Source organism: Nyctereutes procyonoides, unplaced genomic scaffold (genome assembly GCF_905146905.1).
Source record: "Nyctereutes procyonoides isolate TBG_1078 unplaced genomic scaffold, NYPRO_anot_genome, whole genome shotgun sequence".
Classification (NCBI taxonomy): Eukaryota; Metazoa; Chordata; class Mammalia; order Carnivora; family Canidae; genus Nyctereutes; species Nyctereutes procyonoides.
In genome coordinates, this window is record NW_026575025.1 from 7,468,380 (window position 1) to 7,487,230 (window position 18,851).

At 56.4% G+C, this 18,851-nt stretch overlaps 1 protein-coding gene across 5 annotated transcripts in view; it reads right to left on the bottom strand.

The window, feature by feature from the left end:
• ANO1 (anoctamin 1) overlaps positions 1 to 18,851 on the bottom strand; it is a 157,800-nt gene that overhangs the window by 75,004 nt on the left and 63,945 nt on the right. For all 5 annotated transcript variants that reach the window (XM_055310362.1, XM_055310346.1, XM_055310354.1 and 2 more), the window contains exon 2: positions 5,815 to 5,987. In XM_055310362.1, coding sequence (XP_055166337.1) covers positions 5,815 to 5,987 — 173 coding nt within the window. The remainder of the gene's footprint in view (positions 1 to 5,814; positions 5,988 to 18,851) is intronic.

An 18,851-nucleotide genomic window follows, 5' to 3' on the forward strand; every position in this document is an offset into this window, starting at 1 on the left:
AGTTCTTCTCAGCTTGTCAGGGAGGAAACAGAGGTGAGGTGAGGCAGGTGCCAGCAAGGGGGGGAGGCTGAGCCCAGCCCTGAGCCTGGTCTGCATACCCAGGGTGCTGCCCACCCCGCGCCGTGTAGTAACAGGGACGTAGGCAACATTCTTCCTCAGCACGGGGCACGTCCTCTCCCTGAGTCCTGACCCGCCGAGGGGGCATTACTATGGTCAGGTCTACTTGACCTGGGGAGAGTGGAGCTCACACATCTGAGGCAGTTAGCCCCTGCTGCCAGGGCCATATTCCCCCCAGAGGACCCCAAGAGCCCTCTGCAACCCTGTGCCCAGGGACACGGCTAGGGAGGGTGCCACCATCAGCTGGGCTGGGTCCTGCCCTGCCTGTCCCTGGAGCCAGGAGGTCAGGTCAGGGTAGCAGGGACGTGTTGGGGCAGTGGGAGGCCTCAGAGAAGTCTGGGTTGGTCCTGCTCCACACATGTAGCCTGGGAGCAACTGTCTATCTGCTCTGTCCACGTGTCCGCCCCTGTAAGGTGGGAGGGCACTACGGGCTGCAGCTGAAGGTGGCCAGCAGCACTGGCCCACACTGGCTGGACTCTCCCTCTAATTAATTCCCAGGACCAACACCTCCCCTCAATCCCAATGCCAACAAACGCTGACTCTCCTCAATACCACAGGAAGGCCAGAGAAAGGGCGCCCTGTGAGCCAGTGGCTAAGAATGGTTTCCCTCCTTGAGGGGGGTAGTGGGCAGAAAAGCCGGACCGGGGGTTTGGGATGGGGGTTGCCTGTGGAAGATGCTGCCAGCGCTCATGGAAAGAAGCCGCTGCTGGGCAGGGCTCAGGCTTGGGAGGCGGTCACACCAAGATGGATGCGTGGTGTCTAGGCAGGCAGCGTGCAAGGACACCCCTGTCTGCTGTCAGCATCCGGGCACTCCGGTCTCAGTGCCTCTGCGAGGAGCTCACCTCTATTTCCAAACAGGAACTTCTATCTTCTAGGATGAGCCTGGTACCCGTACACGGCTCCTGCCCGGACCTCCTTCTCAGCTTCCTCTCCCCACCCCCCTGGAGACCACCTGAAGTCAGGACATCCTCACTCCCTGCTCCTCACATGCACATGCTGTGCTCCCTACCTGCACGCCCTGCCTCCCTTCTCTGTGCTTTGTAAATCTACCTAGCTTCCCAGGCAGGGGGCAGATTCCCTGCTCAGTGCTCTGGACAACCCTGACCCCCCCGTCAGTCAGGGCAGGATCTCTTGGGCCAGGGCCACCTTGAAAACATCTATTCACAAGCTCTTCACTCACAGAGGCCCCTAAGCAGGGTGGCGGGATCCCCAAAGCCGGGCCAGGGATTGGCCCTAGCACACCTCCATGTAGAACCCGTGACACACGGAGGGAGGGTTTGGCACCTGGTGGGGGGCCCATACATGCCCCTGGCTGGCTGGAATCATGGCTAATAGGAACAGAGTGGACAAAAACCCCATAGTGGAGGGAAGGAAATTTGGAGGGAGCCCATCAGGTCAGAGAGCAGGATAGCCAGAGACTCCCCACCATCAGAACGAAGGGAAAGGTTACCAGGTTCAAACCTAAACAATAACTGTCTGCTGGGGCCCGATCGATGATGATCGAGAACCTTTAGGGCCTGACAGCCTGGGGGAGAACAGAAATATCCCCTAGACATCTCCCTCCCCCTGGGGGAACAGTGGCAGGACGCACTGTCCTCTCTTCATCCTGTCCTTTACAAGCTGTCCTTGTACAACGAGGGTCAGGGGAGTAAACCAGACCCCCCTTATACAACAAGACTTCCCTCCAAGGGTTATTGGAAGGATAAAACATGCTCTGTGTGTAAAGAGTTTACAAGAGGGCCTGGTCTATGATGAACCCCCAACAGAAACCTGCTGTAACTGGGAATTCAGACAAGCAGAAATAAAGAACTAGGGGAGGACAGGGCAAACCAATCTCATGGTCAGAGCGGACCACAAGTCGAAGATGGTGGCAGTGCCAAATCCAGACTGCTTTGTTACCAAGAGAGCTGGATGTGCTGCTGGGGCCAGCAGGAGGCAGCACGAAAGCACCGGCGCACTGGTGTGAGAGTCCCAGATGTTCCTCCCAGGCCTGGTCCTGTCACTGATGTGGTTGTGTGATTCTGAACAAGTTACTTCTCTGTTTGGGTCTTAATTTTATAAAAACTGGCGTGGGGAAGGGTGATCCTATCTAAGAAAGTGTAAGGGGTTAGCAACCTTTAGACAGAAAGAGTGGGTTCCCTTTCTACTACACTGTACACGGGCGAGGCCGACTCCAGGGTCTGCAGGATGATTCTGAGCTGGGTTTTGAGGGAGCTGGAGGTGTAGCCATAGAGCGAGGGCCACAGAGCCTGCCGTGGTGGCCGTGGGTCTCTCCAGGGCCCTTCCACGGAGCAGCAGAGTGGGTGCTCTTCTTGTGTAGGACGGGACAAAGAGGTAAAGATTTAACTTACAGCAGGAAGGATCGGGTTAGGCTCTTTGCATAACTTTCCCATTCAATAGCTTGAGAAAAGCTTCACAATGTTCTCCTCTCCATTCCCCATAAGAAAGGGGCAGGCGGCCCCTCGGCACACCTTTCTTGAAGGTAGGGGACCTCCCAGTCATCTTTCTGATGTGGTTATGGAACAGATGAATCCACAAATAAATGAATGACAGAAGCTTGGGCTCTGCACAGTGCCCGGCAGGGGCCAGCAGATCAAGGACACCGAAGCCCAGACCCAGCCAAGCCGGCAGCTGAAACACACGCTCCCTGGCTCTGAGTGGGTCTCAGGTGTTCCATCTGTAGGGTGGAGACCAAATCATCTCCACCACTTAGGTCGCAGAATTCCTGTGTGGACGCGAGTCTTGGGAGATGGCAAAGTATTTTGAAGATCATCCTCGGGGGTATTTGGCAGGAAGTGATCCCAGAAGGAGCTTCCCCGAGGAAGACGGTAAACACGGTGGAAGAGAAATGTCTTCCTGAGGTCACATCGGAGGACATCAGGGGACGGAGGTCCCCTCCACAACGGGACTGCCCCCAGAACCACGGGCATCAAGAGGGTGGTCGACATCTGGCCCACATCTGCCTCTCCAGACTCCCTTCCCAAACTCTGAGAAGAAGGCAGAAGAGGAGTGTGGAAGCCTGAGTCCACACCACGGATCCTGGACTAGGACCAGAATTTGTTTATTTGGCTTCTCACTCGGAGATGGAGCTCTAGGAGCTGAGGTCACACATTCGTGTGGAATAGCCAAAGCCGGGACAAGTCTACATGATCATGCTAGGAGAACCTGCCACATTCCCTTGTTCCTAAAATGAAAACAGTAACCTGCAAAATTTCTTTCAGTTCTGGGGACTCTTTGAATTCACTTTTGAACTTTGCTCTCATTCCCCAAATTTTCAAAATTAAATCACCAGCTCTACAAATCAATTTAGGATTGTCAAGCACACCCCACAATCTATAAACAGGTCATCTCTCAACGCTGATAAACAGAGCAGCACTCTTATTTTGCAGGCAGGCGATGCCAACACTAGGCACATCTCCCTGGGGTGTCTGGGCTTGTTGGGGCATAGAGATCTAGGGCCACTGGCAGCCAGCAGGAAGAAAGAAGAAACTCTCAAAGATAAACACAAAGAAAACTTAGTGAAATACATTGCAATCAACCTGGCATCTGGCTTTTGAGTCATTTCTCCTACCTTTTTTTTGTATAGAAACAATGAGGTGATTTTTATCCTTGAACTTGGGAATGACAGGGGAGAGGAGAGGCCCCCGGGCACTGGCTGGAAGTGCAGCATGCATGGGATGGGAGTTCTGACGGCCAACTTAAACTCCGTTGACACTACGTCGGCACGTACGGACACCTGTCTGGGAACTCTTTGAAATGCAGCCCACGCCCTCTGGCCTCTGCCTGCACAGAGCTGCCTTCCTTGGGTGACTCAGGGTGATGACTGAGCAACAATTATTGGCCTGAGAGGTGCCAAGGATGCCCGTGGAGGCCCTCCTGGTCCCCTGTAGGCCTCCCGCTCCTAGAGCTGCTGCTTGCAGCCTGCCTGTAGACATGTCACCAGCAGGACAGCACTTGGCCACCTCTCCTTCTTGTGGTTAGGGACCCCCCCCAATGCCAATTCATAGCACTCCAGGCCCACAGTACCGGAAACCTGCCTGCCATAAGAGTTGCGTGCAGAATAAGAGTCAACCGCCTCATTGGGGCTTGTCTATGTTGTTTCTAGACCATGAAGACCTTGAATGGAGGGCCAAGTGATAGGGCTCCAGGGTTCATTTCAGATCGAACCCATCCTCAAGACGAATGCGGTCTACCTCTGGAATGGCCACTCCTCTCCATCTCTTTGGGTGTCACCGCCTCCCGTGGCTTCTAACTAGTGGCCCCACATTCCCAACTCTGGGTCTTCCCATGTGAGATTTCTTTGTCTGACAGGCCCCACCCACCCCCCATTACGGGTATAACCAGCCTTCTCCTCCAGGATGTCTGCTCCTCTACAGGCTGCCCATGGCCACCTGCTTCTGTGTCTTGGCTCTTGCTAGCTCTCCTCCTCCTCCCAGCTGGTGGGCGCATGACTCCCCTCTTGGCCTCAGTATCCTCACTGGTAGTAAGAGCACTGGCCCCATAGAGTCGTGAAAATTAAATGAGCTAATCCTCAGCTGCAGGCCTGCTGCTACACAAGTGTCCTTCTGCGGCTGTCCTGGGCCATGTTCCATCACCACTCCTCAAGCCCCAGATGGGCATGCTTCCCTGTCTCATTTGCTGTGGGTGCCCGTGGCCTGGCCCACAGCAGGCACACGGTGTTTGTTGAAATGATGGCTCTGAGCTCCTAAGGCCAATGGTATTTATCACAGACAGACTCCCCTCTCAACCCGTGCACATGCCCAATGCCCTCCTGCATCTCTGCACAAGCTCAGCTGCAAAACGGTGCAAGACCTGAGGGTCTCTGCCTTCCCTGGAACACTGCCACAGCCTTGCCAGGATCCCATCCTGCAGGCACCTCCCCTAAAGGCCTAGCTCTCCAGTCCTGACGCTAGAGGCAGGCCTGGATCCTGGTGAGGTTAGAGCAAAGAAAGAAGGCTGGGGCCTCAGGCAGCTGCTTAAGGGGAGGGGAGGGAAGGAAGGGGAGTCTGTTCTGTGGTCCAGAGTGAGCACCCTGGGGTCCCCTCTGCTTCTGCAGCCCAGGGCCCTTCTCAGCCCTTCCCTCTTGGGGTAGACTTTGTTCTAACTTTAAGCCAAATCCCTCACTGGTGAGGTCTGCCCTCCAAGGATCCCTCCGACCTCTGGATCCGGCCCCATAGGGAATGGTGGGATAGCAGACCTGCATAGGGGTCCCCAAGCACCTGGCCAGTGGGCACCGGCTTCCACTAGCAGCAGGCACACGTTGGAGACGGGACCAGTGAAGAAAGAAGTCTGGACCCAGCAGCGCCTCCCCGCTGCCCCGGGCGTTGGGCGCTCCCCTGTGGGACACCGAGTCCCTGGGACTCCGTGCGCCCGGGGCACCAGGCAGGTGAGGGAGTCGCCCGAGGGTCCAACCCCAGGAGGGCGCGGCTATCGCCAGAGGGTGGCGGCACCTTGGGGGGGGGGCAGAGGCGGCCACCCTGTCGCGGCTCCTCCCACCCCCACTGTCCCGGCCGCCCAGCAACCCCCCCCAGGGGTGTCCCCCGCGGGGCCCAGCCAGGCGCTTCGCTCGGCTAGTGGGCTGGGGGGGCGCTGGGCCGCAGGTGTCCCCCCGCGCCCCGCGTGCCCCCGCCCCGCCGTCCGCGCGCCGCACAGGTGAGCCCCCCCCCCTCCGGCCCCGGCGCGGCCGCCCGCACTCACCGTGCCCTCGGACGGCAGGTAGCCGATGTCCTCGATGGCGCAGATGTTGATGATGTGGACGCTGCGGTCCTCGGCCGGGAGCGTCGAGTACTTCTCGTTGACCCTCATCGCGGCCGCCTGGGCGCCGGGCCGGCAGGGCGGCGCGCCCTCCGCATCCACGGCCGCGGCGGCCTCTGCGGGCGGACCGGGCAGCGTTGGCGCGCTCGCTGGGGGCCGGGCCTGCCGCCCCTGCCGCCGCCCCTCCCGCCCCTCCCGCCCCGCCCCGCCCCTGCCGCCCGGCCCAGGGCGCTGCGGCCGCCCCCCTGCGGTCCCGGGGCGCCCGCGCTGCTCTGCGCTCAGACTTTCCGAAGACACGGAGCCCCGGGGGGGGGGGGGGGCAGCGCTCACTCCCGCGGCCCCTCCAAGTTTATTTTTACCCCCGGACGTGCCCCTTGGAGTTTCTGAGGGTGGCTGAGCGCTCAGACCCGGGAGGAAACTTCCAACAGCCCCTCACCTTTAATCAAAGCCTCCAAACGTGGCGCTTGGCGTCGGGGCACCTTGCAAGGGAGAGAGGCTCCTAGAGACTTCTACAGCCACTCAGACCTGACCTCCTCCTCCGGGGAGCCTCCCCTGCCTCCCCTGCTTCTTCTGCTGGCCCTGCTCACTGGCGTCACCCCCCTCCCCCCCCATGGTAAGCATCTCTCCGAGCCCCCCTTTGGGGAAGGCTTACCCTTCGGTGACCAGGCACTAGCAGTCCCTCACTGGGGTTCGACCCATTTTACTCCACAGCCCGGGCCTCTGCAGAGGCGCTCTAGGGCTTCAGAAGGCCGACAGTGGGGCCTGGGGTTCCTGCAGAGTTGCCTGCACTCCTTGCAGGAGGCTTTACTGCCTCCCCGAAGGAGGGACAGTGACTTTGATCACTTTCATCCCAGATCGGCAGGGACCTACATGGTAGGAGCTTCCCAGGATGTGCTTTTAATCCACCAACCCCGCAGGAGGATGACCCAGGTCCTCCAGGAGCAGCCATGCTCAGGTTTAGCTCCCAGGGGCCACCCTGGCAACCCTGCCCAATGGGAATAGAGTCTCCTTTTCCTCCTTAGTTCTTCAGGGCGTGCATGGAATGCTACCTCCTCTTGGAAGTGACCTGAGATTGCCCGTCACCCAAGCACTCAAGCCCAAGAACCAGTCTGTACCTCAACTATAGCACTTCCTTTCCCCCACCTCATATTCCACTGGGTTCATACACTTGATGCCCAATGGCTGCTTGTCAAAAGGCCACTGAGGAACATTCTGGGCCTACAGAAGTAATCATAAAGCTGTCTTCCAAGGTGCTAATGCCATCGAGGCACACCTTGGGTCCAAGGGTGGATTCTGGAATCAGACAGGTTGGGGCCGGGGAGATAGGGTGGGGTCTGGCTCCAGCTCTGGCATCTTCCAGCCCTGTGACCTTGGTCAGACCTCCTTAGCCCCACAGAGCCTGCGTCTCCTCCCCACTGCATCCTCCTGGCAAAATCACCCCCAGTTGAGCATCAAGTGTGTGTGAGGCTGTGGCGCAGCATCTGGCACAGGGAGAGGCTGGGCAGTGGGAGCCACTGTTACTACTGCTGTCATCTTGTCATTGTCATGACCTTCCCTTCTCCCCACCATGTGTCGCCCTCACATAGGCTCAACTTGGAGAGGTGGAGAGGTGGAGGAAGGTTCCTCTGTCCTCAGGCGAGCCTTGCTGGGGGCTCTGAGTGGCCCTCCAGGGCCCTTTGTCTGCATCTCAGGCAGCGAGCCCAGACTTGGAGAAGTGTGCCAGGCTGGCCAAGTGCTCACCACGAACAGCCCTCCATGGCCTTGCCACGCTGAGGCCAGTTTGAGCTTTCAATGCTAGAAAGAATCTCTCTCTCTCTCTCTCTCTCTCTCTCTCTCTCTCTCTCACACACACACACACACACACACACACACACACACACACACACACAGGATTATGTAACTTCATTCTCTTATCCTTGTTGGTAAACAACCAAGATTGTGTAACCTTAACATACTGACTTTCTAAATTTATTTTCAAGTGGTGAAGGACCTTACAGAAGAGTCTACAAGGTATGGTTTCTGGAAGAAGGAGCAAAACTGTAATTCCTCAATTCTGGGTACACTGACATCCCCGAACTCCTGGGAGGTGACTCTGGACTGCTGATGGAGAGGGCTCTGGGGTGCAGTGCCTGAGCCCTTCTGGGAGCTGCTTCAGGGTGAGGGACAACCTCGCAGGCAGGGCGGTGCCCAGCTCCCCACTATGGCTTTGCCCAAGAAGCCTGCTTTCACCTGCTTCTGTGATTGAGGACTTAGCCGAGTCCTGCCTGCTTGTAAAGCATCATTTCCCCTGCTACGTGTCAGTACATTTCTTTGCTCTGTCCCGCTCCCCATTCTGCATCCTCCTGGCTCCCCCAGGCCAGGTGCACAGCATGGAAATGCTTAGGCAGGCAGAGGGGACATGCAGGGTGGCCTCTGTGCAGAGCAGAAAGGACAGGGCAGCAGGGATCGACTCTGTCCCTGGGGTCACTTGTGACCTGGGCTGAGGCTGCATGGGTCTTGTGATTTCAGAGACTAAAAAAGTAAAAACAACATTCCCCTGAACCAGGGAGGACAATGGGATTCTTCTATGTCAGGCTCCCCTCCAAGTTGGGACTTTAAAGCCTCCCTCTTCTGGTGATGGTTTCAGCCACTGGTTTCCTGCCTCATGCCATCTCACGTGGGTCACCCTGTTGGGACTGCGTCTCTACTCGGAGCCGCTAATTGCTTCTAAACTGGCCCTCTAGAAATAGTGTTGCATCAGCTCTGCACTTTCTGCTTTTTGACTCAGGGAATCTCATCATTAAAAACCCAAAGGGACAGATCTCAGCAGCAGGATTAATTCTGCGCTCGTGAATTAGTAAAAACCAGTCTCATTAGTCTAAATGGGGCATTTGATTATGGGGAGTTCTGGGCTTCACAGCTCACCCTACTTTGCCACTGTGCAGTCCTCTCGTGCTGTTGTGATATCAGCCACCGTCAGGCACTTCCTCTTTGCTGACATTTTAATAATCGCCAGGAGTACAAGCACAGGGTGACAAGGGATGCTAGGATAGGGGACTGAGCTACAAGAAAGTGTCCCTTGTAAGAGGCTCTGAGGGCTCTTTCCCACACAACGATTTGCCCTCCTTGCCCTTGCCCACGAGGAGGAACTTCTTGCTCTGTGCCCTGCCCAGCTGTGTGTGCCTGAGCCCTCCCGGGGGTTGTCAGCAGCCTAGTGAAGAAGTGAACAAACCAAGCTTTAGACAGCGAGGCAGGACGAGGCCCTCCACCTGGTCAGGCCGTGGTGAGCCCCGGGTCAGGGATCATTCAAGCAATGGCCTTTTCTAATCTGGTGCCCTGGAGCTGGGCTTCTCTAGGACACTGCTGATATTTGGGGCTGGGTCACTGTTTGTCCTGGGGGCCAGGCTGTGCCCTGTAGGATGGTTAGCAGCATCGCTGGTGTCTACCCACTTGATGCCAGTAGCACCTGTCCCTCCCGATGTGACAGTTACAAATGTCTCCAGATGTCTCCATCAGATGTCCCTGGGGCGGGTGGCAAAGTCACCCCTAGTTGAGAACCACTGTTCTCAGGGAAGACCTGGGAGGCTGATCTTATCACCCAAGTCATCAGATGGGAGGGCAGAGGCCCAGAGAGGTGATGTGCTTAGCTTCAGGCCACAGCCAAGAGGCAGATCTGGCTTTCCATCTGGGTCTCCTGACTGTCCCTTCCAGGGCTCAGTCCATGAGTTGAGCACACACATGCAGGCATGCGCGCGCACACACACACACACACACACACACACACAGGGAACTGGAGGGATACAAGGTAGGAGATCGGTTTTTACACAATGCACAGGGGCACCTGGGTGGCTCAGTGGTTGAGTGTCTGCCTTTGGCCCAGATCGTGATCCTGGGGTCCTAGGATCGAGTCCCACATCGGGCTCCCCGCAGGAAGCCTGCTTCTCCCTCTGCCTGTATCTCTGCCTCTCTCGCCATCTCCCATGAATAAATAAATTAAATCTTAAAAAAATAATAAAAAGCACAGATGCCCCCATCCCTGGCTGTCCTCTGTTGGTGGAGGGGCTCATACTGGGCACAACTAGACTGCTGTCCCCCGACTCTGGCCATCCCTGCAACAGGGCCGCTTTCTCCCCAACACACATCTCTGCACTCCGGGATGCTAAGTAACGAGATGCTAAGTAAGGCTGTTGACTCACGCACGCAGGCAGCCGGGTGGGGAAAGCAGCATGGAAGGAGTGAGCCGCTCATGAGTCAGGGCTATTGTGAGCTCAACGGCCCCGTCCTGCTCCCGTGCTGGCTCTGCACCCCTTTGAGTGTCTGGTGGGGATCCCGTGTGGGAAAGCCACGATGCCAAACAGGTATATGACCTAATGTGCTAAAAGCGCCTTGGGGTGTAACTTCCCCGGGGGAAGACGTGCCTGGGGGGCGGTTTGTAACTGAGATAGGGTGGGCGGGAGACAGGACTACTGTTACTTCCTTCCGTCGCATGATGTCAGAACCCGGAGCAGCGGACAGGGAGACTCCGTGGGCATGGAAACCACCGGCCCGACCTTCTGGAGCGCAGCCAAAGCATGAAGTTCTGTCTGGGGGATTTTTTTTCCCCCAAACGGAATCCCTGGACGTTATTTCCTTCAGAGCATTTTCAGACGCTTCATGTGTTTTGCTAACCCCTGCTTGCCTTCTGAGAATTCCTAAGAAGCCGAAGCGCACCCCCGGGCCAGCTCAGCCGTCACCTCCTCCCGGAAGCCTCTCTGGCCCGGCTCGGTTGGCGTTCCTCGGCTCTGTTCTGGGGGCCCCGCTCCTGGCTCCGACCCGGCACTCAGGCTCATTTCTGCTCCGTGGTCCTGTCTTCTGCCTTATTTCTACCCTTCACCCCCTTCCGGTCCTTGGCACACCACAGATTTCCCTGTTTGTGTTTATTTATTTAACGAGCAGTGGTACAGCGCTTGCTACGAGCCAGCACTGTGCTGTCTCTACAAATATTAACTCGAGTTCTTATGGTGATTATGACCAACGACCAAGACCAACCGTCTGCAAGCCTGCAAGCGGATTCACACAGATGTCCCCCCAGTCCCAGGGTCCTTTCTTTGAAAGTGTTGGGGTGGGGAGTCTCGCCTGAGTCTCAAAAGGCTCACTCCCTCCTCCCCAGCACCCCTTCGGGAATCACCACATGAACCCCCATGATAGATGCCTGGGCAGCAGAAACCCAGCTGGGGGGGGGGGGTTGGAACAGAGACAGCCCCCCACCCCACCCCTGCCGCAGGCCAGGCCGAGCCAGCCGCCAGACCACCCTGCCCAGCAGTGTGGAAAGTCCACGTCATGGCTCCTGCTTCTCAGAAGGAAAGCCTCGAAACCTCCTTTGCTGCTTTAACTCCTCTTCCAGGGGCTCGAGAGAAGAAACGAGCTTCAGGCCGCCCTGCCCAGAGAAGTAGTGATTCCCTTGCATCAAAGCTCCCTGCGAGGACAGAGGATGCCTGTCTCCCTGAGCTGAACTGAACTGCTGGTTTCCTCCTGACTGTGTGGAGGGCGCCTCTGACAGACGAGGATGGAGTGCTGGGGGTGAAGGCGGCAAGGCCGCAGGCTGCGGAGCTGGAATGGGAGTTGGGGTCCCTGCCCTGTTGAGAGTGTGTGAATGTCTCCCCCATGCAGCTCAACGGCCCTGCATCCTCTGTGTGTGTGTGTGTGTGTGTGTGTGTGTGTGTGTGTGTTGGGAGTGTGAGCACATCACATCTGCCCTGCTGCTCCCCTGGGGTCAGTGACCACACGCTGCCCATAATTTCCCCAAAGACCCATCTCCAGGGAGGCTGGAGCCTGATGTCACAGCCCCGGCTATGGCTGGAGAGAAGCCTCTTGGACACAACGTGGCTTCACATGGTTCCCCCAAGGATCAAGCAGAGCTGGAGCTCCCTGGACAGATGACAAGGCTTAGGTATCTCTCTGGGATGATCCTGAGGCTTTCCTGCGAGACTGCATCTCCAGCAGGAATAAAAGATCTTGCAGGCTTTTGTGTCTCTGAATGGCCTTTCCTCGGGAAGTTTGCTGTTTGGTTGTGCCTTCGTGTGTGCATGACTCGATGCCAGCTTCTATTTGGGTCTGGGCCTCTCCTAGGCCTGGGTCTCCATCCTGCAGCGGGGCTGCTGGGCTGCAAGCTTCTCTCGGGTGGACAGGGTCTGCCCGGCTGGGCGCGATGGCCTGATGTGGGACACACAAATGAGCACATGAGGCAGGGCCCTCACCAAGATGTCAACAGGTCTCCCCGACCCAACACTGGGGATCAGAGCCTAAATCTCCCCCAGGTTTGGACTTCAGATCTCATAGTCCTGAAGGAACTTCTCTGTTTGAAAGAAGGGAGGTCCTGGGCCCTACAGAACAGTGCTGGCCAGTAGGAGCCCCACGTGAGCCACATAGGTAACCTGAGACATCTTAGTAGCCACATCGCAAGAGTAAAATAATGAGGTAGCGTGAATAACAGATTTAACGTAGTCCATTATACAAAAAAATTATGTTTTCAGCACATAATCAGTACAAAAATTACTAACGAGATATTTTCCCCTCCTAAGTGTTTGAAATCTGGGGTGCATTTCCCAGGGCTCAGAGCTGCGCCGGGTTAGGGACAATGTTCTGGACACCTAGCTACAAAGCCTGTTATTTCTGCTTAGGAAAAACTGTGTTGCATGGCTGTTCCTTTAGCTCTACGTTTTTCTGTGTTTTCTGAGTTTCTGCAATGTACCTGAATGAATTTCTACAGCAGGAAAAGCATAACTATTACAGAGGACACTGACACACCCTGTGGCCTACAGGCTTACACAGGGCTCCTCTATTGTTTAAGGAAAAGTGGTTGACTTCTTGGATCTTTATCCCTCCGGCACCAGTTTAGGGAAGGCCACCCTTACCTACCAGCCAGTGGGAGGTATATTCCTAAAGGTCTTGACAGAGGAGTCTTTACTTACAAAATGTACCTGCTGAACAGCTGGTCATGCAGGCTTTACGTGCAGGGAGGGGAGAGCTCTCTACTTTGACCCCAAAGAAGTCCACTTGGCCCACCCAAGGGCAATCTCCAAGGGTCTTCCGTGTCAGCCTCACCGCGGCGCACAGGGCACGACAGGCTGCAGGCTGGGCCGTGTGCTCGGGGACAGGGGTGTCCGACCCAGCTGCCTCCCCTCAGGACTTCTGGACACAGACCAGAGCTCCAGGAGGTGGGCGCCCTAGAGGAGGTGTCCCAGGCTCGTTCCTGCGGTTCCTGTGCCAGCACCACGTTCGTCGGCTGCTTGGGGGGGGGGTTCATTCATTTGTTTGCCCATGATTTTTAGGGTAAACATTAATTTATTCACTCATTTACTCATTCGTCTTCATTCATTCACTCATGTGCACTTTTGCTCGTCATGTGTTCATGTATCCTCTCACCCCCATCTCCTGTTACCTCCACCCTGCTCTTGCCTTTCCCAGCTTTGTTTCCCTCCCCAGATTTTATCGCTTCTATCAACTGCACAATTCACCCCATTATCTTATATGCTGTCTGTCCCCCCCACCCCCTGGCTAGGGTGTCAGTGCCAGGCTACCTTGTCATGAGTCACCGGCTCTAGATTTTCCTGCCTGAAAATAACACCAGAAGTAGCTGTAGGGACCTCGGGAAAAGGCACAGACGGGAGCCAGTTATTCGAGGAGTGTGGGTGTCCAAGCATTTTACTTCTTAAGCTGGAGCAGAGAGCAAGAGTCCCCTCTGGACGGAGGTCTGTCTGGTGAAATGCATTCATACTGGCAATCGATCCTTCTGCTCTAGGTTTTGCATCCTGTGGAGTCAGTAAGGACACACACGTGTGCACACATGCACTCACATGTACACTCACACTCATACACGGACAAGCAGGGACCAAGTGTTCCCTACAGGGTTAAAGACGGACCCAAAGTGTGTGACCTCCTCCCTCATGTGGACTTGATGAGTGACCACACCCCGGCACTTCCCAGACCCCCCAGGATCTGTGGTCATCCCAGGGCCACCCCCTCTGAGGTGTCCACGGACCCGTCTCCAGTGCAGTTCAGCTCCCCTGCTCCTGTGTGTGGACAGCTACTTCTGAAATCAGGCTTTCTGGAAAACCCAATGTCTCTGTTTTGTTTTTCTTTCCCTTGCCCCTTCCATCCACCCCTGAGCAGCAAGGGAAGCCCTTGGATGGGGAATATATTTGTTTTTTATTCCATGATTTGATTCTCAGTGCAAGCACCTTGAGATTTTCCTATTTTTTCCTTTTTTTCTTTTTTAAGATTTCATCTCTTTATTTGAGAGAGAGAGAGCACAAGCTGGGGCAACAGCAGAGGAAGAGGGAAAAGCAGACTCCTCGCTGAGCAGGGACCCTGATGTGGGGTTCGATCCCAGGACCCTGAGATCATGACCTGAGCCCCCCACGTGCCCCATCCTTGAGATTTTCTTAAGCATTGCTCCTAGTCTCTGCCTTCCTCCCCATTTGGTGGAAGCCTGACCTCTGACCCCAACACTAGGTTTAAAACCCAGGCTCCTTCCTGCCACCTTTCGGAGAAGAAAGCCCATACTAATCTGGAGTGCCCTGTTCCTTCCAGAAGGAAGACAAAGGGAAAGAGAAACTCTGGATCGTGCCCAGAGATGGAGTGGGTCCTGTGTGAGCAGATGCACTTAAATCATTTCATAAGGTAAGTCTGTCTGGGGACATTTTGCTGTCCCGCGGACCCAGGGCAGGCCATGCCCCACCACAGAAAGGACAAGCATGGCCTCTGGGCCCCAGAGCTGGACCGCTGTCTGTGACACGTGGGCCAGTTTCCAAGTGAGGAGCCACGGTGCTTCCCTTCCTAGGGCTCGAGGTCACAGCCCTGGGCACCAGACAAAGGGGGCTGCTGGGACCCCTCAGCACGGAGCAGACACCTGCTAACGGCCTCGCAGGAGGGTGGCCAGATCGCCTTTCCAGAGCGCCTCCTGGCCCCTGCACCCGAGCCCCTCCTTTTGCTTCTGTCCCTTGTCACCTGGCTGAGTATCTCCTCCCTGCACCAGGAGAGGGGGCTTTTGTCTGGCTTCCTCTGCCATATTCTCAGCACCACATGGAGCCCGGCACTTGGCAGGTGGCAAAAATATTTGTCAAAAGCATAAATGAATGAATAACGTGTACTGCACCGGGGTCCACAGATTCCAGTGGCAGGTGGGGCAGGAACGGTACTGACCCAACCCTGCGCAGCCTGACTTTGTCACATGAGCGAGAGCTCCACACGCAGCTGCTTCCTGGGCGCCAGTGGGACAGACTTGTTGTCTTAACATTTTCAAGCTGATGGAGCAGTGAGGGAAAGTTCTGGAGGCCACTGGTCCAACTGTCACAAAAGCACCATTGACAAGCCCTGGGCAGGGGAGGTGCAGGGCTGGGCTCTTGGGGCAGGACAGCACACCCTCCCCCCTGGGCTGGAGCCATCAGCAGCTTCACGATGGTCCTACTAAGAGCTGCTACTCAGCTGTGAGCCACAGACAGAAAGGGACACAGACAAAGTAGAAAACAAACAACAAACAAACCCAAAAAACTATGGGCTACAGAGGTAGGGGTGGGTCTGGGAAAGGAAAGTCGGGAAGGTTCTGCAGAGGGCGTGGCTCCTCAGCCGAGCCCTAGGAAGTCCTGGGGAGCCAGGAAGCTGCAGGGGAGGGGGCAGCTGCTCCAAGCAGGGGAAGACTCGCAGGAGCCAGAGGAGGTGTGAGCGGGGTGGCCAGAGGAGTGGGGAGGGCCGGGCTGCTGGTTCATCCTTCAGATGACTGCCTCTGGCATCCCCGACCCAGAGCTGGTGGGGGCAGGGAGGTCACAACAGGGTGCCCAGAGCAGGCCGTGGGGGGCTCAAGAGTGCCCAGAGAGTAGGGTGGGCACTTTCCCACAGGTGGCCAGGGTGAGCCTCACTGCAAGGGGGCATTCAGGAGAGACCTTGTGGTTGTGGTGGTGCGGGGCGGGGGGGGGGGCAGGGCTGGCACTGGGGACTCCATTTTATACAAACACAAGGGTCTGTAATGATGTGCATTGGGGCTTCCTTTTCACGAGTAAGGGGCATCCCTGCAGAGCAACCTCCTGGCAGACCAGGGTGGCTGATGTGGGCAGTGCTGGTTGTTAACCCGAGCACCAGCAGCAGAGAGGCCTTGCTTGGGTATCAGATGGCCTTTCCTTGCTTCTGGGCTCTTCTGCATGTTCAGTGGAGTGAGTGGGTGTTTGCCTGCTTGACTACAGGGCTGACCCAGCCACTGCAGGTCAGTGCCTCCTCACGGCTGACTGTGGTGAGGTTGTGCCACGGGGGGCCTCCAGGGTCCCCTGACCCTCTGTGGGGTGGAATATCACAATGGTGGCCTGCGTCTCTGCGTCTGGAGGAATTTTAATCTCCCCAAGAGGGCAGAAGTCTGTATGCCACAACCAGGGGGACGGGCAATGTCAGGACGCCCCTGCCTGTCCCACCTGAGTCACCAAGGACAGGAAGATACAACGTGTCTGACGCATAGCAGGTGCTCAATAAAGGCCTATGGGAGAGACTGTCCCAGAAGACTTTTAAAAGTGTTATTAACTCATCTACTGGAATGGAACTTTCCAGAGGATACTTCCTTCCAAGTTCCAGTACACCTGCAGGGGGGCCTTGGATGTTGGACACATCAGACAGGCTGCTGGGGTGGTGGGAGTGGACCCAGGACACGCAGCATGGGTCCCACACGGACCGCAAGCTCAGTGCTGGGACCCCACTGATCACCGCTGTGACGGCCTGGGTGGAGCTCAGCACCTGGCTATCTGCTTCTGATAGCTGCTTATTATCATGATTGTCACGGCTTCACCCACGCTCTTCCTAGAGTGTCCCACCATCTGGGCCTGCAACTGGCCTCTGGGCTGTGCATTCATTTGCACCACGCACCTTCGTTCATTCACCGAGCTTCTCTGAGTGCCAGGTGCGGGCAAACAAGCCCCTGCTCCCACGGGGCGTATATGCCAGTGGGGGAGGCAGACAGAGAACAAACAAGACTATCAGTGGGCAGTGGTGGCAATGACAGAGTGGGGGGGTAGGGGTGATTGTGAAGGCCCCTCTGCAGAGAGGACAAGTGAGCAGAGGTCCATATGATGAGAAGAGGCAGCTCTGAGAAGGTCCAAGGAGGAACATTCCAGTGGAGGCCATGGCCAGGTGGCGGCCCTGAGGCTGGGAGGAGCTCTGAGGGGTGGGCCAGCTGCAGGGGGTCTAAGCCTGCAGTTGGAGAGAAGCTTAGAAGGAGGGGTTCAGGCTGTTTCAGCCAGGGCCCCCCAACGTGCAAAGCCTCCTTGAATGACGCTGAGCACAGAGCTCTCGAGGACTCCAGGGGCTGCTGACTGTCCCTGGGGCAGCCCTGCCTGTGTCAGAGGGAACCTGCTCCACAAAACCAGCCACTTCCAGGCTTGGGCCCCACACGGTGACCCCTTTGCAGCAACCACATCGCAGACTAGAGTCAGCTGTCCTGGGAAGCTCTGAGCGTCGCCCTCTCCACGCCCTGTCCTGGTCATGCCACAGATCACTCTCCAACACGTCCTTCGTTCTGGAGCACGGGCAGTACGCAGACTTGGCCAGGACTCAGGGTTGACAGCTCGCGAGCATGAGTGCCTGGGCTCTGGGGAGGCCCTCCACCCCTAACCCCTGTTTCCTGTAACTACCCTGAATGTCTACACTGTAGCGCTAAGCTTTTCACTGACCCAGAAAGCAAACATCCTGAGAAAAGGCAAACTACAGATCAAATTCATACTATGGTGTAAAGGACTTTTCTTTCCCAAATAATTTCAATAGGCAAACAGGGCAACTGGCATCAAGCCTACAGACTTGAGGGGATGAGGGATGTGGAGAAAGGGAAAGAACTTTCCACAGCAAAGGCAAAGGGAAGGAGGAAGGTGTTGGAGGGAAGAGGACAAGGAAAACCTTTATTTCCTGCTGGGCCGGGCGGGATGGGGCCAACCCTTCACTGCCCAATGCCTTGGTTTTGGCTACCACACAGCCAGGGAAGGGGACCAACATCTGTCTGATCCCTGGGGGCAATTTTAAAGTTCATCCCAGTCCAGGCTGTCCATGTGAAAAATTCACCCAATGCAAAAATAGAACCAAGAACAAAGGAGGAAGAATGGTTTAGAGCAACAACTGGAAACATGGGGATGGAGAAACCTGTTTCTCAGATAAGCATCTGGCCTCTGGAGAAGATTTGCTTCTCATGTGCTGAGGCCGGGGAGCCAGCCCTGGGGGGTGGGGGGTCGTGGGGTTCTCCTGGGCAGTCGGAGCCTGAGTATACCCTCTCCCCCAACCCCGGCCCTGCCCCAGCTCCATAGAGTGCCCAGACCTGCCCCTGCGGCTGGGACTCCAGCCCCATCAACCTGATGTGGGGAGCCTGCAAGGCAGCAGGGGGGACTCTGGGTGCTATATCTTAAGTGCCCCCTGCAGATGAGCCATGAACCTGCTGTGTGGCAGGAGACCCCCCCCTGCCCCCCAGCCATGCTCACCGTAGAAATAGCCTCTGCACAGGGCGGGGGTGAGAAGAGGTGATGCCCCCACTGTATTCATCTATCCTCTTCCAAAGTGGGAAGGCTTTTGCTTCCAGATTGAGAAAAAAGAGGAATCCAAGAAGGGAAGAGAAGAGAAAGAAACCAGAGAGGGAGGAGAGTAATCAGAGCCTGCTCACAGGGGGAACAGAGGCTGGGAAAACCCAAGGGCCGGCCCAGAGCCAGGCGAGGTCACACCTTCATCCCCGCGGTGGCCCAATTCTGATTCAACCAAAAATGACCTAAAGAGGGGAAAGTGACCTGATACGACCAGGTCATATTTCCCCAGAACAAGCAGGGTTCTGGGGAAGTGGGTGGGTGGGGTGCGGAGTCACAATGGGGTGAAGGCATTCTCCTTATCGAATGTAATGAGACACCAGGAAAACAGTGTGAGGCAAGGCAAGGCCGGGCTTCCAGGCAAAGGGTAATGCCCCAGCGATAAGACCTGCATTAACATAAATTTACTCTTATCTTGAGGAAAGG